This window comes from Trachinotus anak, unplaced genomic scaffold (assembly GCF_046630095.1).
Source record: "Trachinotus anak isolate AG129_WGS33_773 ecotype Australia unplaced genomic scaffold, CSIRO_AGI_Tana_v1 ptg000026l, whole genome shotgun sequence".
Taxonomy (NCBI): domain Eukaryota; kingdom Metazoa; phylum Chordata; class Actinopteri; order Carangiformes; family Carangidae; genus Trachinotus; species Trachinotus anak.
Genome location: NW_027273877.1, coordinates 9,729,877 through 9,757,575, shown reverse-complemented (window position 1 = coordinate 9,757,575; position 27,699 = coordinate 9,729,877). Strand labels below are relative to the sequence as shown.

Here is a 27,699-nt window from a genome sequence, read left to right as displayed (position 1 = left end):
CATTTCCTGGTCATAAAATCTGTATCTTAAATAATCAGCGTCAACCAAATCCTTATAGATCAGATTGGAAACTACAGCATCCAGAACTGATGTTTATGCACCTGTTGTGGCTGTGTCTCATGCTCATTTCTGCATGGAAACAAAGTGATCAGTGGTTTCATATACTGTCATTTTGTCTCTGTGTCACAGCAAAATAAGCAACTTTGTGAATATGTGATACATCTTTCTGCTGCTTGATCTGATGAGTCCACACCAGAGAGAAAAACACAGTAACTGCACGAGATACACACGTTAAAAAGGCTCACAGACTGCCTACGGTTCAATCACAGGGCTTTATAGTGCAGAAGAAATCAATCTACAACCACTCTAAAGATTAATGATTAACACTTTATTATTAATTCATTTATTATTATTTATGTTGTTTGATTGAACTGCACAGTTGTGGTTTTACAAGGGGTTATATTAACGATCAAACACAGTGACATCCTTCCCAGAGGAAAGTAAGAAACAAAATAAGAGCTCATCTTTGTCTAGCCTATTTCTCCGAGACACAATTCAGTTCAATTTAATATCAACATAAGATTTTGACCATTTTGATCAATTTCCATTTCATATTTATTTATTACAACTCCTCAGAAGTTATGGTGATGACTACAATCTTTCATCCAGCTTAAAAATGTGATTTAAAACCAGGTAAAAGCCTCTGGCAGGCAACCACGACACCAACGCATGAGCATAGGGGATATGACATCAGTGACAGGCGACCACATAAAACTGACTCTCTGTAGGTGTGAGAATTGCCGGAAACATTTGGGACACTGTAAGTGCATAACTCACCAAAATATATAACAGGTCTAGAATACATTTTAGTGTGTTAAAAGTTACAGCAGACTCTATTATCTCATCTAACTCTCAGCAAAAAAAAGCCAATAAGCATATTTCTTAACTATTCCATTTATTTTCTGTATGTTAAATGTGGATTGCATCAGAGCGTTCCCATTATATATGTTCATGTGTAGCAAGTATTTATTGACGCCTCAGGGATTTACATGAGGGTCCGGACTTTCCTAATGCCCCTCTTTTGGCTCTGACATTAGATCTCACATACATCCAGGAATTGAGCCGCTGTAAGACAGGCACCCATTAGTTTGTCTGGCTGTCAGATATCAGCTGCACACAGCACAAGAAATACACAAAACGTCTGAATATTTCTGATGAGCCCTGTGAATCCTATTGATGAGTCAGCTCAAACACACCTGCAGAGGAGCACAACTGATAGTCCTGTCATTCCAGCCTGGTTAGCTTTGCCTGAACTCACCTCCATTAGTGTAGCCACCTAAATACAGCTGGTTCTGCTCTGCTGTGATATGGCTGGTTGGCAGCTGAGATCCCTGTTGGGTATGTTGTAATAACTTACTTCAAAGAACACGGTGATTGCTGCCTTACAGTCATGCTTCAGATGAAGGGAGAGGACAGAGAAGAGTGGGGGAGGACACATGGTGGGACGAGAGTAACAGAGGATATGTGCCGATGGAAAAAAGGGAACATGATTGCTTTCAAATGGAGATAGATGACAATGGAAAGCAGGGAGGGATGGAGAGCTGAGCGAGTGGGTGGGGTAGGGAAGAGAAAACGAGCGACGGGGGAAGAAAGTCGCCGAGAGTTTAAGAAAGGAGGCAGATTGAGGAATTCAGGAGAGAGGTGAAGTGACAGAGGGAGAAAAGAAGGTAGAGAGAGTTTCATGTGGTTGCCAGTGTAGTGTAATGCATTTCTTGATGACAGGAACCACCGAGCTGCACGGCATTATCGACAGCATCCAAATGTAATTACAATAAATCTCACCTCTCGCTCTCTCTCCCTCCTCTCATCACATCGCAGCAGCCGGCAGGTGCATCCTACTGAAGATTTTCGTCTTTTGTTTTTCTTCAAATTGCTGTTTTCATGGAGCCACTTAGGTTTGGCACAATAGGGTCACAATGAGCAAGAACCGTGGATTGTGAAGTTGTAGGTTACACACAGCTCAGCACATTTTCTCTGCCACAGCAAGAGAACTGCTGATTACCCCATTTCCATACTGTCATTTCCATGTGCTCATGTACCACATTACATTACACTATGCATGAAAAGGACTTACAGTAGTACTATGATGAAAATGTTAAGTAGATGGAAATGATGAATTACCAAATGGACGAGTTTGCAAGATAAATGTCACATTCTACACCAACAAAACAAATACACAGCAGTGTTTGAAAATTATAATAATTTATGTGACTTCATGAATTCCTGTGCAAAGCCTCGCCTATGGAAGGGTCAATAGTACATAAATTTAAAAATATATATAAATTAACATAAATAATCATATGAATAAGTTGTGAAAAATATAAATGAACAAACGATATGTGAAAATAAATGAAGAAACTGAATTAAAAGGAACACATTATTATGAAATATTAGTTTATAATTCCTTGTCATAATATCTGAATTTACTTATATACATCTTTGTTTCAAAATACCAAAAGTGTTTTTGTTTAATAATGACATAATATTATATCATAATTTCATTATAGACATTTTTATTTCAAAATACCCTCAAATAAGTGTTTTTGTTTGATTATGACATTTTTCTCGACAACACATTTCATCTTAAGTTTTTATATCATATCATCATACCATATCACTTTTCACATTACAGCAAGAGAGGGCACTGTACCTTCATTTCGACACTTGCCCAGGCCAGTTAGCCAGTTTGGTGGGCAGCTTGTTGTGTTTGCAGCCTTGTTAAATTGAGTAAATGAAAAGGAGATGTTTATTTCCGTGTCTTTGTACTGGGTTTATTTAATGCAGCAGCTAGATAGCAGATTTAGAGTGACTCTGACACTGCTGTTGCTCTAACTAACAGGTCCTAACTGGATAAATGCGGCGGCAGTTTTTAGAGGGGCAGGTAATTGGCTGAGCGGAGGAGGAGGGTGGTAACAAATCCATTATCCGGAAAAGTGACATGAAATCAAACCTGGCATGAAATAAAAGTGTTATTGGGAGAAATGCTATTACAAAATAACAACTGTCTTTTGGCAAAGGGCAAAACATAAATGAAGTCATACAAAACAGTTTTGCCACGATGAAAATTAGAATGATGAAATAGTATAACAGTGAGTTTTTTAATATTAAAAAAAATAATAATTCTAATATTTTTACACAGTTTATGATTATTGATTTCATATTTATTCATTTAATATGGAGCACTTTGGGCCAGCATAGTGAACCCTGTGGTCAGTCCATGCAGGTCATTCACTTAACAGAGACAGGAATGTTTGGCCTGTGTAACTTCCATGTGGACACGCTCGCATTGTGTGAATCCCTTTTATGGTCAATTTCTCTTTAAGGGTCACCTTATACTGTAACTGTGCCTGTTCCTCCTGTAGGTAAGAACGACATCTTCGGTGAGATGATCCACCTGTACGCCAAGCCGGGGAAATCCTGCGCTGATGTGCGAGCGCTGAGTTACTGCGACCTTCACACCATTCAGAGGGAGGAGATTCTGGAGGTGCTGGACATGTATCCAGAGTTTGCCGACCACTTCCTCACAAACTTAGAGCTGACCTTTGACCTCCGTGATGAAAATGCCAAGGTAATCAGCACAGAGCTCCTGTCTCTGATTACAGCTGTCTAGGAAGCAGTGAAATGGATCGAAGGCTTTATACAAAATCAATCTTAGTAAGAAATCTTTTTTCGTGGAGACCATTAGCTTGAGTTAAACAGTCTATCCCATATGCCATATCTCCGCCATGTCCATTTAAGTTGGAGGAATAGCTTTATTATTAATTCACTTTAGGCCTTCAATTTATCCATGGGTGTGGGAATAAGGCATTGTGGCTAATTCAGACATTTTTCTTTAATCTGCCATTCGCTGGAAGACAAGACATAGAGACTACTAGTCGAGCATTAAGATATTAGACATTACGAGCAGAAGGCATGATGTCGGCTGTAATTATGATGAATCGGGTGTAGCAGAAAGATGTGCACGGCCTGTGGCGTTATGTCAACAAGAATCGACACTAGTCAGTTGTTTTATTTATCTTTTAAAAGTGGAAGCGTCAGTGCACTTTGTGCTGGCCTTTTGTTATTTATTCAGAGAACTAGAAAGAAGAGAGGCAGACACATGAGAAGCTTCTGGTAGGATTACATCAAAAACAGGAGAAACATGGTGCTCCAACAAGACAGGCAGCAGTTTATGTTTCTTAGTTAAGGAAAGTTTTAAATGGAGAAATCTGTCAAGCAGTCACCATCTTGGGCCAATTATTTCCTGCCATATGTGTTACTTTCCATAATATGGGGGGAAAAAAAAAAATATATATATATATATATATATATATATATATATATATATAAGCATATAGAATTTTGATATGTACATTGTTTGAACTTGCATATATAAATTGAATTTATATTGTCAAGATATATGGCTGCAACATGTCATACATTAGAAAAAAATAATCATATAGATATTTTTAATATATGTACATATACAAAATTTACCATGAGTATAAGCAATATGTGATGAACTTATTACTTCAGAGGATCTATATAGGTGACACATATGGCTCTTGATATAGGGACATATATGTCATATATTACATTTCTGTATGGGTGATATTGTTACATACATGTGGATTAGCATGCGTCATCATATGTGACACAGTTCAGTCTGATCACATGTTGTCCTTTGTTTACAGACATTATACCCTCAAGCAACCGATTCAAACATGGATGACATCAAGTGCCGAAGACGGGTGTCCTACAAAAGGAAATCCTCCACAGGTCAGCTTGAGACACAACATCACTACTGAAGTGCTTTACAATCAGAAATTCATTTTGCAATTATAGACCCACACACATGTTCTTGTTTATTGTTCTTCAACCACTATGTCACAGCAACATCATTTATCCAGCCAATTAACATCTTAGTCCTCCTACACCTTCATCAGAGATTAACACTGTCCCAAAAAACAAGACCTTATGCAAGTAATGTTCCACCCATTCACCCCAATGAGAGACAGAGAGACTGAGGGGAGCAGTTAATGTGTAATTTCCTCCCCCACAAACAATTCTGACTGTCTCAGGTGTTTAAATAGCCAGGCTATACTGTGATGCCTGCAGGTGATGTTTGAGTTATGTAATAAATCCTTTGTAATGTCAAGTGTCCACATAACACACCAAAGCTGCTCTCACTCATTCCCAGTCCTCTATCATGAATATGTGCTGCTGCTCACCGCAGCTTAATGGCCCCAGTGTTACATAAAAGGGCTGTTTCATAAATCAAGATTACCAGTTAAGACAGGCTTACTTAAGAAAATCAGGGTTATTTTCAGAAAATTTGGTTTTATAACGCAGGTTTAAGTAAGTCTAAGGTACCAGAGAAACCTTCAGTAGCCTTAGAGGTGTTTCATAAAGAAAAGCAGGGCTTACTTTGAAAAGTCCGTCTTGAATGAGCCTAACAAACGAAGCCAGGATTAAACTACATAAAACTAAGAGCTAACATGATCAGACTGATTCAAGCCCAGTTCAAAATCTGGCATCCATGAAACACAGACCTGGGACATGAAGAACAGATCACATTGATTCACAAAAAGGAAAACTGTGATGTTTACTGCTAGAGCAGCACATAAATAAAAGACTGTGTTAAAAATGAAAAAAAACACAGAAATTGACAAAGACAAAAGAAGTAGTCGAGCTCAGATTTCCCTGCTGACCTCCTCTGTCTGCTCTGCTTTACACATATCATGGTGGGTTCAAAGGCTGTATGAGTAAGGTGAAAATGACTCCAAAATTAAATTATAATAAAATATTTACAGATCATTTATTTCACACCAAAAAATTAAATAATCACAATATTTTAATAATAATAGAAACTACACATAACTTAAATTTATAACAGAGACCAACCTGGGCTGAAATAATCTGACTGTACTTGGCTCCAGGTTTTCTGTGTCAGTTGGTTTGTGCTAAATTGGTATAACATAGTTTTGCTCAGGAATATGCACTTTTGAACAAGATCTGTATTAAATATAATAGAGGAAATAAAGACACATTTTAACTCCAGGCCTTTCTACAAGACCTGGCTACAAGATTAGCTGATAATACTGAACATGCCCAAATTCATGGAAGTTGTAAGGGCTGCAAATTACCTAACAAACTGGCAAATAATCAAAAGACCAAATCAGTTACATTTTTACTTTTTGTGAGATAAAAGCAAAAATATTGTGTCTTACTGCCACACACTGTTTGAAGACAAAGAGTTAATTCTGAGAAGTTTTAGGCTATGTTGTAAACTAAGCTCCATTATACAGACGTTCCTGATCCTTAGAGGATGAATCCTAATGACCCTATTCAATACTCTGACTTTGTTTTTTGTGAAATCAACCAGATGGACTTTCATGTCTGCTGTGAAAAAGGTCTGTTGCTTTCAGTGGGTGAGGAAGGGAAAGTCAGGGAAGCTCAGATGCTGCTGTTGGATGTGGATTCCTTGGGCTTCTTCCACCTCAGTGGTTTTCTCAGTCCCAGAAGGTGGCGGGTTTTCTTCCAGACTGAAGTCTTCCCTCTTTTCTTAGGGGGGATCTCCTCACATACTTCAGTCTCCATGGGTTCCACATCAGGGAGGGATTCTTCCTGCTTGTCTGCTTCATTGTCTTGCTTTGCCGCAGGCTCCTCCTCAGGCTTTTCCTCCCGGTTCTCCTCGCTCTCATGGCTGGCGATGATCTCTTGGAGAGGCTGCTCCTTCTCTCTCTCAGCCTTCAGCTCTGTGGAAAGCTGAAGGTTGAGTGACAGCTGAACGCTGAGCTGAGTTTTCAGCTCCCACCAGTCTCTCCAGTTCTTCTCACTGATGATGTGTGCCGCCTGCAGCTCAACTGCTGCTTGGTTTTCATTTTCCAGTCTTCTATTGTCCAGTTTTGGTGAGCCCGTGTGAATTGTAGCCTCAGCTTCCTGTTCTTAGCTGACAGGATTGGCACCCGGTGTGGTCTTCTGCTCCTGTGGCCCATCTGCTTCAAGGTTTGACGAGAAGAGATGCTCTTCTGCAAACCTTGGTTGTAACAAGTGGTTATTTGAGTTACTGTTGTCATCCTATCACCACAAAGCAGTCTGGCCATTCTCCTCTGATCTCTGGCATCAACAAGGCATTTTTGCCCAGAGAACTGCCGCTCACTGGATGTTTTCTCTTTTTCGGACCATTCTCTGTGAACCCTAGAGATGGTTGTGTGGGAAAATCCCAGTAGATCAGTAGTTTCTGAAATACTCAGAGTCACTTAGTTCAAAGTCACTTAAATCACCTTTCCTCCCCATTCTGCTGCTCAGTTTAAACATCAGCAGGTCTTCTTGACCATATCTACATGCCTAAATACATTGAATTGCTGCCATGTGATGATGATTAGATATTTGCGTTATCGAGCAGTTGAACAGGTGTACCTAATAGAGTGGCCGGTGAGTGTATGTTATATGCTAATATACATTAATTTTAAACATGTCTATCTTCCTATTCTAGGAAAGTGGTCTTGCACTTTTGGACTTTACTGTTTATAATATAAACATGCTTGACAGGCTTTGGGATGAATTTAACATTATGTCTACAATATATACATATTTATATGAGCTAGACATACACATCAATATATTAAATTGTTATATGTATATATATATGAATATATAACATTATATTATATTATGTTATGTTGTGTTATGTTATGTTATATAGTTTAATATGTAATTCACATATATTTTACATATGTTAAATATACATGTGTGCTTTTATTTTATATATACATACAGTATATATCATATGGAAATTAAATATACATACATATATTGCATAGACTTGTATTTTTACTCGAGGGATTTTTGGGTGTCTGTCCATTTTTAATTAAAATGTGAATAGCACCAGTTACCAGCTCCGTGGTAAGTTCAATTCTGAGTTAGCTAACATCTTATTTGTATTTACTAAGCTGTGTTGCCTTGGTGAACTAGACATGTCCTCACCCCTCCCTCGTCATAGTTGGCCCTTTCAATTTGAGATACAAAAATACAGTTAGAAAATTCAGCAGACATCTCCCTACCTCCTCCACTGCAGTTCTACCAACATATTCCCTTCACTGTGAACCAATGTGATCTGTGTTTGATATCACAGGTCTGTATTTCAAAGTCATGAAATAAACCAGACTTGAATCTGAGTCAGTTTTATGAAACAGATAAGTCCCGGTTTAATTTATTAGGCTCATTCAAGACGGAGCCTCCTGGACCTTGTGTATGCCAGTGAGAAAGTCTCTCTTTAGATCAGTCACCCTCCAGATAAACACCCTCAGACTGCAGGGCAGCTGTCAGATGACGGGATGCACCGTGTGCAAGCAAGCGCGGCCCACTCTGTGGGAGCTGTTGTAATTTCTTCTAACAGCCAGGAGACTTGGGACTTGGAGACAGAGCCTCCACACAGCAGCACTCAGCATTTTGGCTTTGATTCAGGCAAATCTAATTGGTCACCATGGTTACAGACCATCTGAATACAGTATCTCCATCTCCCAATATAACACAAGTGAGTGTACTTAACAGTCCGTTTCACAGTCAGCGTATCCTTCCTCCATCCATCAGGTGTGAAGATGTAGAGCCCAGTCTGATGAGCTGTGTGAACAGGAGCATTGTTCATTTACTGTTGGTCATACTTACATTTAAACACACATCTAGAGAGTGACTGACAGTTACATAACATGATTAGTTCAGAGCGCTGCTAAATTCTCCTTTAACATTGTTTGTCCTCACTTCAACCCCGAAGCAAAACACTTGCTATGTGTTGTCAGAAGATAATGAGACAACCCAGACATCCCCAGAGGAAGTCTCAGCGCAGGAGTCAGTGTTCCCTCAGCACTTTCCCTGATTACCATTCCTCCCTGTAGGTTCAACACAACACAACAAGGAGCCCGTGGCCACCTACTGTGACACCAAGCAGGGGAGGCAGATCTACGCCTCCTCAGCAACTGAAGAGAGGAGAGAGTCGGCTGAGGAGGGGGAGGACGAGGAGGAGGAGGAGGAGGAGGAGGAAGGCAGAGAGGAGGAAGAGGAGCAGAGGCCCTTGTGTTCTGGTGTGCTGGGCTACCCGGTAGTTAGGGACAACTCCCTGGGCTTCGGGCTGAGCAGCGCTCCAGATGCACGGGCCGGAGACGACACACAGGACCAGGCATATAAAGGTGATGGACCTTGTTTATTCCAACATTCGTTCTCATGCAGACTTTTATTTAGTAACGATGGATTTATATTTGGCTTTTTCCCCCCTGTCATTCAAATAAATGTTTTGATAAGATTTTTTCTATTTTTGCCCAATGTCAAAAAACATCTTATTCTATAGAAGCAAGCTGACACTGTTCAGACTGTTTTAATTATCTCTCTGTGAAGCAAATTGCTGTCTTGTTTAAATACAGTTTGCTATAAATCTGCAGGCTTGTCCTCTGAAGTTTTACTGAATGGTAATTCGCTCAGAAGTTAATTTAGACACCCCCCCCTCTAAAAAAAAATAATAATAAAATCCCTAAACCCCAGAGGAGGGATGTCACACCTATTAAAAATCCAAACAAGGATTATGTGTCATTATGGTGAAACCTAAAACCCACTCAGTAAAAAAATGTAAGAGGATTATATGCAGCAACCAGCCCGGGGTCACCCCCTTTGATCGTAGGTCATGACCAAATAAAAGATTTACAGGAAACATTAGGTAAAATCATGTTGTTATCTGACGAGTTGAATCTTTTTAGGAAATCTGAGTGATAAAGTTTAATTGTTTACTCAGTTACCGTGAAATTTGAACACAACACAGTGACGCGGCTCTGAAACCCTGATTCCAGAGCAGTTCAGACAGTGGGACTGAGAGATCCCCGCCACCGTCTGCCTGCTGCTACACATTGAGCAAACACACCAGTTTGTATCTACAGCTTGACCTCATGTGACCTGGTGTCGGAAGAAGCGACTGCTCTACCGGCTTAAATCCCCATAAAATCATCCACTACACACACACAGGAACACAACAATAACCTTTCACGCAGGATTTCCCTGTTTTCTAACTGCCAAGTTGAACTCAGCATGATTCCACGCTGAGACGGGGAAACTGTGTCAGCGTGATGATTTTATAGTGATATTCCATAATTCAGCTGTTGCAGCCATAAGAGGATTTCTTCCAGAGCAGGGAGCAGATATTGATTCCTATAAACAGCCTGGCGAGATACAGGAAATGCAGGAAATGCCAATTTAATCTCCAGCTATCACTTGCTGTTCTTCCTCACCCTCAAACCCAAAATGAGGGGAGCAACAGCTCCTCTGTGGGTGTGATTGTCAGCCAGGGTCACGCGTCTTTGCCTCTGTAGGATAGATGTTAGGATCCAGGAGGCAGGGAGCTGATCGCAGCTCAGTAAAGCTAAATGATGAGACGGCACAACACAGGAAGAAGCTTCCCCTGAGGCACCGTTCTAATAACACAGATCATTTTTCCCCCGCGCTTGTGTGTGTGTGTGTTCACATGTGTTTGCCCACACATCTCTCTCCCCAGAGCACCATGCAGATGAGTGGGTGCGTCAGCGTCCCAGCCAGAGCGCAGAGGAGTCAGCCCAGTGTCAAGAGACGCCAGCCGGGGAGGACGACAGCGACACGGACCTCACCTACGGAGAGGTGGAGCAACGGCTGGACCTGCTGCAGCAGCACCTCAACAGGTGTGGAGGGGGGAGAGGGCTCTGAACCAGCATGTTGCTCATGTCGAACTGAAATACCTCACATGAGGAGATTGTTTTTGGCAGAGTGGCAGCTGCTCAACTGAAAACAAACATACAGTGCGAAGATGACATTTTCCCATATACCTTCAAACTGTGGCCTCAATTATTTAATCCTTCCCTGATCCCATCAGATCACTGTTTGAAGGGGCGTGATGAAAATCATTCACACCTTTTTAAGGGAAACTCCACCGACGTCACACATCAAAGTGTGTCTCCAGGTGTTGCTGCACATGCGGCAAAAAGTTGTGTAAAGCTTTTAGCGTCTCCAGAGGAAGCTGAGAGACGTCTGAAGACAAGTTTGTTTGAGAATGAAACAAATCTAGGGGGGTGGGGTTACAAAGAAGTGAGTTTACCAAACCTCTGTAACCCCTCTGGGGGTATAACAGACTTGAATCTCCACCTGAACTGCCCATGGTTGCGCTGCATTGTGGGTAATGTAGGAAGAAGGTGTGGAATAAAAAAGTCGATATCTTTTGAAACTTTCAAACGTGAAACCAACAATAATTAAAATACATAAAATATATAATATAGGAGTGTGAGGCTAAACCAATGGAACACTAATAATTTTTCATATCAAATAATAATAATAACTTTATTTGTGTAGCACATTTAAAAACAGGGTTTAGTGACAGACAGTTAAAAGGCAAACAATATATAATGTTATGTAATAATGTAAAGAAGGAGGGAGCAAAACCTCACACACACAACACACACAAACACAGTAAAAACAGTAAAGGACACTACAGAGATAATAAAAGGATAAAAAGATTTTTTTTAAAATAGAAACAAAAGAGAATAAACTGGAAACTTTGAGCTGACGTTCTCATAGAGATGCAGCTTTTGACCTTTAGATAACCGAAGACAGCTTTGGGATTACGTTTGGCTCCATCTCCCATTAATAGGCTTTTTATTTTCTCCAACTTCATTTTCAACAGCGTCATCTCACCGCCGCAGCCCATGTGATTGTGCCTATAATTGGCTGAAAACTCACACAGAGACATTTCAGGTCAGACGCCGACTGCGGCCGCGTTAATGCAGAGAAGCGGACTGCGCGAGCAGCTCATGTGATTCTCTGCTGGTGCACTGATACAGATGAGGGGGAGGCAGACAGTCAGTGGGCGTCTATTTATAGCGCGCAGCCATGAGTTGCAAAGACTCTTGACGTCATCGTGTGAGGTCGGGATGGTGGATGTCACAGTGAAGTTGCAGAGTTTTGGTGCAGTTATGGAGGAAAGGTGGAATCGGTAGTCAGGGTATTATGTGGATGCAAGATAAAGAACTATTCTGCACACTGATCTTCCATTTGCCTCCCAGTGGGAGAGTGGGATCATGCCAGTCTCCCCACAGCTGGACATCATTCATCCATTTATGCTGGTTTGGGCGAGTATTTGTCTGAAGCGGCAGACATGGCCACTGCACACCTACCCCTCATTTTAGAGAACCAGGCCCGATCCCCAGTGCTGATTTGCACTTATTATCCTGTAAAGAGCAAAACAGGCACCTGGCAGAGGGACAAGGAGGCTTTCCCCTCGATGCTGGAGAGTCTCGACTCGCTCTGTTTGCTGTTTCTGTGTCTGCTTTTTCGCTGAGCGTGTGGAGAGAAAAGGTGATTCACCGCCTCAGACGCTCCATGCCGTGATGTAACTTGCTGCATTAAATGATGACACACAGTGCAGGTATTCTGTTTTAGTTTACCTAGATGTTTACCTCTTTGGCGTCATCTCAAATAGAATTTCATTTCATTTCTGGCTAATATTTTAAACAGGAGGCTCAACGTTCAAGGTAAAAGCAACACAGACAACAGTGCTGGAACAATTTGAAATGACCTGAGTATTTCATTGTCTCCTACTTTATATGTCGATAAAGTATAATACTATAATAAAATATAGTATTTCTTAATAACTTATCCTACATTTATTTTGCATGTATGAAATATATGGATTTATATTGAATTTCCATATATTAAACAGACATTGGAACAAATACATATATGTCCATATATGTCATATATGTCTAGTATGGACTGATTGTATAACAACATTCAGAAATATGAAAATCTTATGAAATATGATGCATTATTGCAGATTAAATGACCAACAATGCAAAAGTGTCACTTCAACCAGCTACAACATTAAAATGCTGCTTAAACCTAAATGCATCATTTATTAACAACCCACTAATATAATATATAACAATACATCATACATTGCACATTTGCAGCTTTTACTTAAATGAGATTTTGAATGTCGGATTTTTACTGGTATTTTTACCAAAGTAAAAGATTTGAATACTTCTTCTACCACTGACCCTGATTCAACACTAAATCGTATTCAATCAAATTCACGTTCACCTTTTCTTTGTCAGAGCTGAGGATTCACATTTCAGAAGCATCAAACTGCTGCAACATTCAAAGCATCTGCAGTTGTAAGGTTTGAGTCTCCCCCTAGTGTTTGGTATTAGTACTGAGCACCCATCCAGCATCCCATAGTGACAACACTGTGTCGCACTATACACACAGTATATACAGGGGGGAAACAGTTGTATACTGATGGAAATCTGTCCATGTCTGTACTGTTACTTTGTCTTCCTGAGACAAACAGGGTGAGAGATAAATATCAGTCATTATATTGACAGGCAGGCGAAGCTTCTCTTGATGGTGATGATGAGATGAAATTATTGAGCCCTGCGGGGAAATTAGGTCACAGCACAAACACAGACTCTAGCATAAGCTCTACAAAACAGTGGAAACTACACAAACAGTTAAACATTCACACTTAATACACTGCACTGATCTGACACTGAAAGTTACACTTCATCCATTATCAGTAATAATCAGCATCATTAGGTCTGTAATCGTTACCATAACTGTTACACAACCAATAATAATCAACAACAGATGAATGATTAATTTGTTCCAGGTTTTTCATCAGTATTGATCAGGAACACGGAGCGTCTCAACTCTCAAACTCATTTCCCCTTGAAGAAGATAAATGATCTTTTTGCTGATGTCAGTTTTCACCACTGCACCACAAAAATGACCACGTTTTTTCCTTCCATGTTGTGTTGTTTGTGCGTCCATCAGACTGGAGTCCCAGATGACCGCAGACATCCAGGCCATCCTGCAGCTCCTCCAGAGGCAAACCGCCGCCGGCCCCCCCGCCTACAGCACCGTCACCTCCAGCCCCGAGTACCAGAGGCCGGCCGTCAGGCTCCAGCCAGTGTCTGCCATCCAGACGGATCTCAGCCTCGGTCCCGTTCCGCCTCGGCCACAGGTACAGCAGACGCACTGCCCCCAACATGTACAGTATTTTCAGTCATCAAGACATCTGTGAAAACATCTGTATTGAATCAGGACATACATCATGCAGTAAAATATAAACTAGTTTGACAGTATATGCTTTAAACCGGAATCGAATGTGAGGATTTTCTGCTTCACTTAACTTTCAGTAAACTGTAACTTTTCCCTCCAGTTAATGTTGTCGAATGTGAAGAGTTGATTTCGTAATGAACTCAGTTTGTGCAAAAATACATTTTGAGGTTTGACTTAAGCTTCTGCAGTTAAACAAATCACTGACTGATCTGTGTTCAGTAATGAAACTCAAGACGTAAGAGTAAAAGTTGGTGACCCCATTAAAACACGGAGGCCAAACAAGGCTTCTCACAGCACTTTTTATTTTAATGCTAATGATTGAACATTCAGGATCTGTCTCTTGACACTCTTCCCTTTTCATTCTTCCTGTTACTCAGCACTTATCATTTTGATCCTGCAGTATTTGCCACGGCTGTAATCTTTTAGATAGCAAACAAATATATGATGTGGTCCGGCGGCGACAACATAAAAGTTCCCATCACTGGCTCATCACAGGGACACTTGAAGGGCTTTATATATATATATATATATATATATATACACATATTATTTCACCAGAATTGTTCAGTTTTCCCAATTATTTGTTGACCCATTTTCAATACCCACCAATGGGCTGCGGCCCACAGGTTGGAAACACAGCTGTGTGTGAGTCTGTTTCCTTTGATGTGTGTGTCTCTGCCAAATGACTCACTGTCAGTGTCATTCACTTTCTCCCCCAGAGCCCCGGCCCAGAGACGGCCCAGAACAAACCCAAAGAAACCTCCCCGGCCCTCCTCCATACAGAGACTTTTCCAGATGGGGACTTTGCTGGACTGCTCGAGAGCGACACGGACACAGAGCAGAGACACACACAAAACAACGCGCACACTCCAGAGCAACGCCACCAACAACAACAACAACAACAACAACAACAACAACAGCCACCCAGGTTCCCTTCGGGCCGACAAGCCTCTCTACCTGATGTCCCCAGCAGCTCAGGAATGTTGGGACTCCACAGGCCAGTTTCTGACCCGGGGCTTCCAGGAAAGTAGAACCCCCCTCACCCCTCTACCCTTCGACACTGACTGAAGGTCTTCTCTCAAGCTTGACTCAGGGTCTAAGAAAGAGACTGAATATGCAAAGGAAAACAAACTGTAGACTTTCTTCCATTCCTTTTCGGAAAATCTCCCAGCCCCGCCCCCTGCTACTGATTTAGATGTATAAAGTCCATTTATACAGAGGTATTTATACACTATATTATTAACATATGTAAAGTCATCATCTACTGTGTACATACTTCAAATAGAACACTGCCAGCAACACGAGGCACATGATGTGCTTTTTCTAAAAGAGATATGCATGTTTCTGTTTCCCATGTTCCCCTTTGTTTTCTGTTGCATGTTCCTCACACACGCTGACACTCACCCGGCGATCAGGCGTGACCTCGGCATGCTCACAGACCACTGTAGCTCTCAAGTCTCATTTTCTATGACTCCTCCCTCTTTGCAGGGACAAAAGCTACTTGAAAACTCTTTCTTAGGCATTTTCTCTCTTTCAGCTTTGAGGTTCATCTCTGATCAGCAGCTCCGAAAACAATTGATACAGTTACAAGCTCACACGGAGATCTGTCTGTGTATTTAGCGTGCCTACTGTACACCACATTGCCACAACACAAGAAAATCTTCTCATTCAGCTCAAAAATACATGACACAGCGTGATAATAATGTGTGTAGAGGCTGCGTGGACATGCCATAGCACAACAAGACTTTTGTCAGCCTTTGAGAGCAATAATGATGAACCAGTGCGAGAAATGCACCGATTCCCGGTGTGTTTCTAGAGTTTAATACACTTTGGGAATAATTTTATACAACCTGACCGAAGAAAAAAAGAGCAACTCTGAGCAGCGTTTGTGTTGGGATTTCATTTGCTTGCAAATATGTCACTTATTGTTACGATCTGTACGTGAATTTGACAACTGGACCTCCACAAACGGGACATGTCAGAGGTTAAATGTAAATGTTCAAGGCACAACGTGAAGAGACCACAGCTTATAATTACAATATAATTGCCTGCATCATATCAATATTATATAAGCATGGTTGTGGGGTATTTACAGTTGTGGTCAAAGCTTGTGAGGGGCATTTATGTCAAGGCAGTTTGAGGAATTTAGAGCAAGAGGCATGTTGTTTTCAGGTTGTCCATCCGTCCCAAATGATTATTACTTCATCTGATTATTTTATTATATCTGAAACTAGAGTCATGGAGGCATACAACTGCCAGGGGGTAATTCTCTATTTTTTATTTTTTTCTGAAAATATACCACTTTTGGTGGCCATCAGCCTGAAAAACTCTGAGCTAATCTTCCTTCTCCATTACTCTCTTCACTTTCTGCAAAGTTGTGCCCCAGCAGCAGGTGGCAAGAAAAGTAGAAATCATTAAAATCCTCAACCTGCCCTAACATTAATGTCAAGTACAAGTGTTTGTAAAATAGTTCAACTTTGACTGCAACTGTGATTCTGCTGGACAGGAAGTGACATCCTGAATCCTCACAGCTGGAGGGAACTGACTGTCCCACATGATACTTTTTGGTTGCATGCTTCAGGTCTTCCATTATCTTCCTGAAAAGTACAATTTCATAATAAATAAAGAACCATCACTAACGAAGAAAATACACAAACAATAGCCTTAGCTTTATTAGCCTGCTATAGCCTTTACAAGTGACATCAATCCAACGCACCAAAAACCTGCTTCTCCACTGTCACAGATGTAAATGTACCGAACCATGAACTGCATGACGAAGATGAATTAGTCCTTTTAGTTTTCTAGCTACACAGATCCCAACACGAGCTCATGTATTGCATGGAGACTGCACTTGACTAAATTATCAAAAAGTCTCAATCAGCTATGTGTGAAGTGTGTCGATAACTCACCCACACAGATGTAGAGGTAACAGTTAGACCTATTTTTCTAAAACAAAGTATTTTAATTTGCTATTATTTTTCTATGTACTTGATTTGTTCTTAACCCCCCCCCCCATCCCTCCCTTATGTTAGTGTGGACTACAGATGGCATGATGGGAAGGAGATAATGCATAGCCTCTCAATGTAGCAAGCGAGACTTCAGCGACTGGCAGCACTTAGAGCCGGGTGTTGCGTTGAATAGTTTGTCTTGAACTGATATTGCACATTGATTTTCATATCATTTCTATTTTGACTTTTCCCTCTGGACTCATTCAGTGTGTTGAGGCCCGACACTAAAACAAGCCTGGGCGTCATTTTTGTCCTGGAAACCTGCTCCCTCCTGACCCCCGCTGCAAACACATCCGAGAAACGATGAAACGTTATCAGATGCTGAGACGAAGGAGCTTCGTTTCCTACACTTGTGGAAGAAGTGAGAGATAACATGAGCTGAATAGAGACGGGTGAGATAGAAGAGAAACCTTTGCTTTACAGGACAACACAAACGTTTTCCAGCAGAATGCGGGGTGCTTTCTTTGATAAGCTTTCTTTCTCGAGCACAGATGTAGAACAAAAGTTGCTAAAGCCTAAACTTGACGTGTTCAAACGCCTGAAGAGTCGTCTACTGAACTTTCATGGGATTTGCAAACTTTTGCACAGAGATTAGAAAAACTCGCTGTACTGGATATAAATGTCACTTTTTAAATCTAGTGCTGTTCACAATTGTTTTTATGCATTTTTTAAATGTTTGCCACTGTATTTTATACAATGCAACACTTAACAGCTAATTTGAATGTTTCCGTTCTTAACTATATTTAAAGAAATGAAATATATTGTGTAAATAGACTGGGGAAAAATGCGCAATTGTATAAATTAATAAACAGAATGCATACTGATTAAAAAGTGTTTATTTTGAGTAACAAAATATGACATTTCTACAACACTGGGTACATGGAGAGATTGACTTCACTGGCTGTGTTTGTGATGGAAACAAAAAGGCAGGTGCATGGATTTACTGCAGCTATATGACTACTTTAATATCTTAGTATCAGTGTGGAGTTACATCAGCTCACAGTCACTTTGGCTTGTTATCAGGTTAAACATCAAGCTAATAAGCATCTAGTTAGGCTCAATATACGTTTTACAAAACAGAAGTGTACAATAGTTCCTGCATATAAAATACCATTAACAGATAATGCACTAGTTCATAACTGTGTGAAGTTCAGTGTAAAAGCAAATCGACATCATGTAATCTGTAAATGCTGCTAACATTTATTCATTAAACCACGATGCTACCATTAATATGAAGTTCTATATAAATGCTTTTAATATATTTGACTATACATTCAGAGGTTATAATGGCACAATAGTTAGTATCAGTTCACTTTTCATATTTCAAAATAAGAGACATTATATTCTGACTAAAGATTTCTGATCGTTTCACTGAAAAACTCAATTCTTGAAGGCTTCAGGTGTAAAACCTTTTTTTTTTTCAATTACATCACAGCATTTTTGTAATTATTCTGTCTGGGACTTTTATTTTGAAAGTCAGAAATCACAAATGAAACTGATTATATTCCTCTCTCACCTTTAGCACACCACTGTGTGAAATACAAGATTAAAGCGTTACAAGCGATGGGTACTTTCCTGCTGCAGCTCACGGCCGCTCAGTCCAATTTACTGGCCTCCCTTTGCATTCCTGTGAGGCACTGTTCCAGAATCAGCCTCTGACTGGTTCGTTAAATGGCCATACCTCACGGCGTGGGACAGACGGCGGCACCTAGATGGCCATTGTGCACAGGATGAACTGTTAACAGGAGACACACACACACACACAGAGAGAGAGAAGTGAGAGACAAAGAGGGAGAGTGTAAGCCACAGAGTCGGTTTGTAAATCAACCACAGGAAACACAGAGCTGCTTCCCACGCTGACAAGCCTCAAACTGCAGCGACGTGAAACAGCTTGAAATAGTGTCGTGGCATGTGTGTACGCTCAACAACACAGCGTGTGTCACACGCGGGGAGCCCAACAAACGCTCACTGTTAATTTATCGTTGCTCCTGTGTCTTTAACAACGAGACGAACTTTCCTCTCTTCAATCAGATGGAATTAAGGGACCGTGAGACAAAAACAGAAGTGAAGCAACACCAAAATTAGAGTAGATCACACCAGCTGCAGCACCTGCCAACATGCTCTGCCCCCTGGGGATTCACTCATTATTACTACATCATCATGTGAGCGCTCAGGACTCATGTTCCGGACCACACTCATCTTCAAAGCTGGTCTGAACTAAACCCCTGCAAAGATTCACTTCTGTATCTTCCAGGTTGTGACGCTATGGCAGTGACAATATTTATCCACACACAAAACCACTGTACTTCCTGCTACAGTGGGTGCCACCACAACCACATTTCGCCATGATGCCTTCACCAGCCACACACAGCAGCGGCTGTCAAACAACACCTGATTGTCAGTCTGCGTCATAACAGACAGCAGAACTGCAATGGAGTTACATTTATCATATAGTCATTGATACGGAAATAATAAAAAATACAAAATAAAATACAAACTGATTTTTTCCAGTGGGTCCAGTCCCAGTCTAGAATTACAACAGCTTCAGGTTCGTGACGGGATCGATCACAACGCCCTATCAGCTGATTGGTTTTAGGAGTTGGGTTCGACAACATGACGTTTTTGTTTAGATGTTATTGAGCAGATTCTGTTCGGAGAAGGGTTATTGTGTTAACATGGTCGGCGTGGTGTGGTTGATGGTGACTATTATCAGTCTGAGAGGCTGAATATGGTGGGCTCATATTACAGATACTTCACCCAGACTGCAGACAATCTGTGATGGTTCCAGTCCACAATATGAATACTGCTGATTTAATCCTTAAAAAAATACTCCTTTTATGCAAATGATCAAACCTCAAAAACAGGAACGGCCCAACAGAAAAAAAATAAGAGAAGTTCATTATTGTTAATATGAATGTTCTAATAAGATATTAAAAGCTGTGGAAGAAACATAAGGTGAAGCCCCCTCCTGATCACAGACACTTTGAGGCTAATAAATGTTGAAGGACCGGTCTCAAGCTGAAAATGTTCTGAAGCAGTGAGAGCTACAGGAGAGGAAACAGGACTCACATCATCATACTGGAAGGTGACAGATCCCTGCTGCATGGTATCTCTCCGCCTGAAGTTATCTGCAACAGGAAGAGCAAACGGTCACAGCACTGAAGGCTCACGATTTCAATAGAACTGATTTCACAACGACACGTGACACAGATCTGTGCACTGAGCCGGGCAGAATGTCACGGCACTTCAGAGACAACAGGGAACGCAGGTGGGATGGAACCAAATGCAATATCAGTGCCAGTCCACATCATCGGCATCCGCGCACGGGTGGCTGTTCACTGAACACGTCAGCTCGTTTCTGTGCAGCACGGGAGCCCCGCTTTTTTTCCTGCCTGGTACCTGTGAGGGCTCGCAGTTTGACACAGCAGGCCACGTAGTCGTCAAAGAAGATTCGTCCACCTTTGTTGTAGCGCTTGATGATTGCGTTCAGGGCCTGGGGACTGACGCGGTAGCCTGACAAGAGTGGAAACAGAGTCATTTAAATATGTGGCATTGTGGCCGTGTGGTCAGAGAGGCTGTGACAGAGACCACCACTTCCTGTTCAACTGCAGGTAAAAGGCAATCTAAAAGTATCTCAGACATCACTGTACTGTACATGCATTTACCTCTATCAAAATATAGATATTTTCAAATACAACACATTTAAAGTTAAGTGACTTTATTAATGTTTACATATTAAAGGTCCCATATTGTATAAAGTGAGATTTCCATGTCTTTTTTTTTTTTTTTTTTTTTTTTAAATTATAAAGCAGGTCTAGGTTCTATACTAATACCAGCCCACCTGGAACCACCATGCAACCCTGCAGGATTTGGTTTCTCTGAATGTTTATCTGAAATCTGATATATTTTTATTCAAATCACTAAGGAAACAGCCAATCAGAGGAGAATACATATACATCATCTTGTGGATATCAACACTTCAAATAAAACACACGAAATGTGTGGATGGTGGGTCCAGGTGGGCTGGGCTTGGGGCATGGTTGAGAGCAGCGACTACTTTGTTGTGACATCACAAAGTTACAGAAGTCCTGACGGCTCGTTTTAAGGCTCAGTTTCTGAATACAGGCTGTGTGCATTTCTCTGTGGACTGAGCCCTTTGATACTTTCACAGTATTAATGTAGAACGTAGACCTGCTTTATAATCAAAAAAGACATAGACATCTCACTTTATACTATATGGGACCTTTAAGACTCTCACCCATAGCGTTGATTGCTTGAGTCATCTCGTGAGGTTCAACAGTTCCACTCCTGTCCTGGTCAAACATCATGAAGTTCTGCTTCCAGCCGTTCAGAGCCGTGAACAGCTCCTTGAACTCATTGAAACCCATCTTGCCCGTATAGTCCCTCTGGTGGCAGTCTAGTTAAGGGTTTAATAAATGACTAAAGAGAGCAGCTGGTTAAACCTGGCTAAAGGTTGAGGCACACCCACTGGTCACATATTTCAACAATGAGTATGAATGGAAAGATCATAGTGGGAAATGGTGTCAGAGACATTATGGCTTCAACTACAGTCACAGTTTCATTTCCCAACTTAACTGTCATGATAAACAAAGGATACATCAAGCATGGCAATCATGATCCTGCACGTGTCCAGGCTGAAAGCTGGAAAGATAATCAACACATCAGAAACAGTTAAGACCGGTCATTACTCTAAAACTTAACATACAAATACTAACAAGACAATGACAGATAAGTCACTTTTACAATTTAAAAGAACAACACGTGAACTAAATGTAAACAAAGGGCGAGGTGAGGAGGAGATGGAAGTTATTCACAAAGCTAATATTTGCTCCTGTGTCAGGTCACTAAAACCTGCTCATACTCAACTGACTGCTGCAGGTAAAGTGCTTGTTGCAGTGTTTTGGAAAAAATATTATACCGAAATCTTAAAAGCATAATTTGATAGGATACATTGCATGTCCACCACTGCATTACCCTGGAGATTTGGCATCATATTTAGAAATATCCCATCAAGGGATAAATAATTGTTAATGCAAAATTAAAACAATCTTGTTGCAGTTAAACTGAAGTATTGGAGCATCATGTGGAAACAGGGAAGTGAATGAGGTCTGTTAAACCACTATTGATGCACACGACACGAGTTCTCTCAGTTCCTCAGTCATTTAGACGGGTTCCTAATTTTAAGATCCCTTATGAATAAAGCCTTTCCTGGGGGGGGGGGGGGGGGGGGGGGGGGGTGAACTTACGATTGTAGCTGCCAGTGAAACCGGCCTGAGTCAGACACCTCTGGAGTTCTTCTGCATCGACCTCACCATCCTGTAACAGAGCAGGAAGTGATATTCGCTCATGTGTGACTCTCAGGGTGATTAACAAAGATCTGAGGAGAGTGGCCCGCTGGTCAAGTGTGAAGTGAAGTGAAGAGACTCTGAAACGCTCCAGTACTGTGCTGCGTGTGCTGAGAGGAAATGTGTGTTTAAAGCTACTCTGAAGTGAAGCGGTCCCAGTTAAGTCATCTCACATAATGGGTCTGCGTCTGGAGGCATTTTGTATGGAAGATTTAACATGGCTAAAATAAAACAAAACAAAGACGGAAATAAAGCAAATTAAAATACAGATTATTGTGTGTATATATATACAAACACACAAACACACACACGTCTTCAGTGTGCGTCTTTTTATGTATGAATTTACTGTGACATTATTAATTTTATTTTTTTTTAATATACAATTAGTTACATTTATGTTTGTGCTTCAGGGAGCTGTGTAAACAGACACTCGGAGGCAACTGTTGACAGCTAATTAGTCTTAGTTAGCTTGTGTAAGCTAACAGTTAACACTGTGTGGATAGAATTGCCTTAAGGGCTGAGACTACAGGGTGGGTTCGTTTTTCCTCCTCCTGATTAAAGCTAAAAGTCTATAACTTTTTTCCAGTTAACTAAAGATAAATAAAAGACACAAATAGTAGGTCTCTGAAAATGTTCTTAACATTTTGCACTTTGTTTTGCCACCAGGGTAAAGTAAAAGATAATATTCTAGTTAGTTGCGGACATCTATTAGCATTAGCATATCCTCCTCCATTGCTGTAGGCGTTTACTGTTAGCCCACACAATGTCAACACTTCTCTCTAAGTGTTTGTTTGCACAGCTTCCTGCAGCACAACAGAACTGACAGTAAGTCACAAATATAACTGAATGTACAGTCGGTAGTTGTGTCCCATCAGCCACCTGGCCCACAGGAAGCTGTTTTAATGTGAAAGGATGTCCGTGACAGCGGCAGCCAGCTCATGTCAGAGACGATAAGCTCTGCCTGTGGTTCCACTCTGATTGCTGAGGTGACTGCTTTTCATTTAGCACTGACAATGTGTTTCCATTTTAAGTGCAATACACCTCCTCACTTCTTCTTCTGTTTAGATGTAGCTTAAAAATTCAATTCAAAGCCAATTAGGGACAAAAATGTCCTTCGAACATGTTTTTCATTTAATTATGACACCATGAATGTATTTGTTTAGGAATTATAAATCTTCCTAAACTAATATGCAGACAATTAGAAAATTCCATCCATTGTTTTAACTGCCAAAATCCCAAGAGACATGCTCTGTGGAATAATACAGCACATCTGATTCAGCAGTAGACATTGTACAAGTCCTGCTTTATGTGTTATCCAATGCACTGGCTCAGCATTTCAACTGGTGAAACTTGGGACAATTTCAGTAGAGTACAATCGAGTTAATACAAAACCCTACCATCAGAAATTGCTTAAATTTCTTGCACATTTGTTCTTGTCCAAACCTGTCCCACTGACGATGGCTTGCAGCTGAAACACGTTCAATCTTTGCCCCCACATTAAACTAGAACACTATTCTGTTTCGATAGCAACAGCCGCCCACCCACCACAATCGCTTGAGGTTTCTGGAGCAGTGCACGCTGCTGCTTTCGACTGCATCTTGTTCACACTTGAAATGTGAAAGTGAAAGCGAGCCTGCAGTAGCTTTTATAAAAGGCTGTATCTGTAATACACACTCTTTTAATAATTCTGGATATTTGCAGTTTACACACACTTACCTGGCCTGCTATGGCTGTAAAGTAACCCCACATTGGATCATTGGCAGCTGGTGGTGGGGCGCCATATGTGCCTGGATATCCTCCACCATAGGGGGCATATCCTCCTTGGGGTGGTGCGCCTCCCATTGGCCCACCCATATGCCCAGGCATGGGACCTCCCATGGGCCCTCCTGGCATACCCTGCGGTGGCATCGCCTGAGCTGGCATGCCTGGCATTGGACCCCCATACTGAGGCAGAAAACAGATGAGACAGGGCTGGTATTTATGAAGCTGCTCACAGAAAGATTTCATTTCATAAGTGACATATGTTTTGTCCTGAGTGTTTAGACTTGGTCTCAGCTCCCAGATTGTTTCAGAGAGGAGTGACCAAGTCGGTGAGGGGTGACCTGCAGAAGCAGCAGCTACACGGTTTTCCTGTTTCGGAAATGTTTGATTTTAAGTATCTAAAAATAAATACAAGTTAAACTTAAAACTTTTTAAGATCTAAAGAATTTAATGCGCATTTCACTGCCATTCTAAGCCAAAGCACTGAAATGCTTGTGAGTGTGAAAAATAATTAACAACAAATAAAGACCTGACTAATCAAATTAATTATTCATATATAAAACTTTTTTATGTATTCTCAGTTACAGCGAAACAGAAACAATAAACATTTATCAGATGACCCATTTTATTAGTCTCAGTGAGATTGGTTACTGTATCGACATTTAACTCATTTTATATGTTTCATAAACAACATCACAAACAGCCCATATTGATATTATTATAAGCTCTCTTCTTAAAATATATGAACGCATGCAGGGAAAATTCAGTACGTGATGAGAGATCATGACAATTATGACAAGGTGCGGTCCTGACCCCATGACCTCTGGAGGCCTGCTACTGGCTGATTCAAAGCTTGAGGCAGGGCACATAAATATAGTCATTTTACAACACTGAGGTCAAATCTGAAGAATCACACCTAGACTTTGCTAAAAGTTTTTTTTTTTTTTTTTTTTAATACCAAATCTCCAAAGCTTACTTTTTATTAGGAATGTTTTTGCTCATATGTCAAAGCCAAAGTGCCTGCATGTGGTCTTTGTGATCAAATAAGTTTGTCCAGCAATTTAACTGCACAATCCCATGTTTAGAGAATTTAAGAAGGAGGCTTTGATACGTGAACCGCGCTGCTGGTCAAGCCCTCTTTCGGATTGACACAGCTGGTATGTCAGCTGGTCTTGCCATTACTCCTGCATGTTGATCCCGGAAGACATTTTTCTAAATTAAACTCAATTTGCAATGAGGTGGGGATGGCAATACGCCTCCTAATTTACAGCGAAATCAGAGAAATGTCGCTAATGAAGGCTTAAGTATATAGGGACACCTAGCTTGTCACAGGAAGGCGGTGAAACCTGTTACTGTACATCTTGTTCAAAACTATTGGAAATTCACTGAAAGAGCCCCAGGCTAGCTTTCCTGCTAACCTATATAGCTCGTTTAGCACAGTAAAATCACGGCTACACATAATTTACTCACCCCGCCGTATCCTGGATAAGCCATTTGGTAAAGTGAAGCAAACGGTCACAACTTTAATGCCTTCAAAGTGTGACCGACACTGAATACGATTATACTATTACAAGATTGTAACTTCCGATAAGTCTGTCTGAGCTGCTGTTGCGTCACATCCGAGTTGGCGAAAGTGCCGGAAGTGCGTGGACTGACCGCACGGATGACCAATGGGTGAGGAAGAGGGGATAAAGACCCGCCCACCAGTTTATGTTGCATTTCTTACCACTCGTAATTAAAATTTCCGGCTTAAAACGTCCGTCAAAAGTGCGGGGAAACTCAGAGATTTCAAAGTAAGAACACACTTAAAATTAAGCAATATAACAAAAATAATTTCACGAAACTAATTATACAAATTATATTATCAAAGCTATATATATTCGCCCCTGAATGTCATATTTTGGTCACTTAAATATGACATGTCGCATTCGAGTGTCCACACCGGCGCTGCAGACCGTGCATTAAAACCTCGCTGGAGCAGGGCGGGCTGCAGTTTTCCCGAGCACCGCGGCTTCTCTCGTCCAGCTGCACCGACAGGGACCACCTCTGAGACTACATAACTTTGCCCTAATTGGCCTCACTGACACTTTTATTCTAACAACTTCAGATCCTTTTTTTTATTTATTTATTTATTTTTTTTATTGCTTATCTCCCCCAAAGCAGAAGAAGTAATACTCTTGTGGGTCATATTTCTATCCTTGTATATATAAAATGTTTAAGTGGTACAATCAAGTCTGTGGTTCTCAATAAAACAGAAAGAAATATAAAATGTTACCTCTCTAAAAGTGTTATCTAGCAGGTATTCCATGTGTGACCTTAACCATCACCCCAGATGTTTTTGTGTAATATTACTTTTATTTAATTTCATGTGTCAAAAAAAACTGATGTAAACTTGTGTCTGGCCTGACGCTGTTTTAGAACAACATATTTATAGCTGTTTAAACAGTGTGTATGAGTTTTGCCAAACAGTCTTGAAATATTGAGGGTAAAAAAAAAAAAAAAAAATCACAGAACATCTGTGTACACTGCAAGATCAGCCATTGTTGTGAGCTCACTGACACTATGTGGAGAGAATGTGTCCAACTTTGCAGCAGTGTTTTATACTCCACCCCTGAGGTCACCGGCAGTTCACACGGACCACCAAATCAGTCGAAAAGGAATTCAGCTATAAAGTTGAGTTCATGATGAAGTTACGCTTTCCTTCACTTTGCTATCTCAAATGACTTGGTGTGAATGTTTTTTTAGGACGTCATCAGGGGGGTGTTTCAGACCCTTTTAACAACTTATGTGACAAAACTCTTTCCATAGAAGAGTCCTCTCTCTGCATCTGCTCTGTTCAGTGAATGGCTGAGAGGTGGAGCAGCAGATGGGAAGTTTTTACCATTCATCCCCAGAGGTCTACTCCTCTCTAAAATAAACAGACCCAGTGATTAAATACAGTAAAAAAAAAAAAAAATGGACCAAAACAGGTTTCATTCACCAGTTTGTTTCTCCGAGAACTTAAGGTCCACAAGTCTGATTATTAAAAACGACCAGGATCTTAAAAGTGTACTGTAAACTGTGTCTTAAAACAGGATAAAAAGTCGTTAGGTCTACTCATATGTAGACATTTTAATACAGAAAATTTACAGTATGACACCTTTAAAGCTTTGTCACTTTAAAAAAAATTGTCCGTCCTGCATGACTTCAATTCACCACTAGATGGTGCTTTTGAGGCTTTTACTGATTCCATCCAAGCAAAACACAATAACTTTTTTTATATTTGTATAAGTAAGTAAGTAAGGCAAGGATCATTTTTTGTACACAAGCAAAGACAAATCAATGTGTTTGTCTTAAAGATAAAAAAATAACAATGAAGAGTATTTTTTTTTTTTTTTTAGCTGCACATTCTAATATCA

General features: G+C 40.7%; 2 protein-coding genes across 4 annotated transcripts in view; one reads left to right on the top strand and one right to left on the bottom strand.

Annotated features, from left to right (window-relative positions):
* Nucleotides 1–18,604, top strand: part of kcnh7 (potassium channel, voltage gated eag related subfamily H, member 7) — a 72,444-nt gene extending 53,840 nt beyond the window's left edge. For all 3 annotated transcript variants that reach the window (XM_071464606.1, XM_071464607.1, XM_071464605.1), the window contains 6 exons: nt 3,423–3,628; nt 4,734–4,818; nt 8,937–9,227; nt 10,577–10,736; nt 13,879–14,068; nt 14,886–18,604. In XM_071464606.1, coding sequence (XP_071320707.1) covers nt 3,423–3,628; nt 4,734–4,818; nt 8,937–9,227; nt 10,577–10,736; nt 13,879–14,068; nt 14,886–15,197 — 1,244 coding nt within the window. In that variant the 3' untranslated portion in view covers nt 15,198–18,604. The remainder of the gene's footprint in view (nt 1–3,422; nt 3,629–4,733; nt 4,819–8,936; nt 9,228–10,576; nt 10,737–13,878; nt 14,069–14,885) is intronic.
* Nucleotides 17,993–25,935, bottom strand: LOC139609724 (grancalcin-like). Its single transcript, XM_071464629.1, has 8 exons — nt 25,772–25,935; nt 24,257–24,484; nt 22,442–22,511; nt 21,793–21,836; nt 21,433–21,580; nt 20,574–20,687; nt 20,244–20,302; nt 17,993–18,909 (listed from the first exon to the last, which is right to left on the bottom strand). The coding sequence occupies exons 1-8, from the start codon at nt 25,793–25,795 to the stop codon at nt 18,883–18,885; spliced, it is 714 nt and encodes a 237-aa protein (XP_071320730.1). The 5' UTR covers nt 25,796–25,935; the 3' UTR covers nt 17,993–18,882.
* Between the last annotated feature and the right edge of the window lie 1,764 nt (nt 25,936–27,699).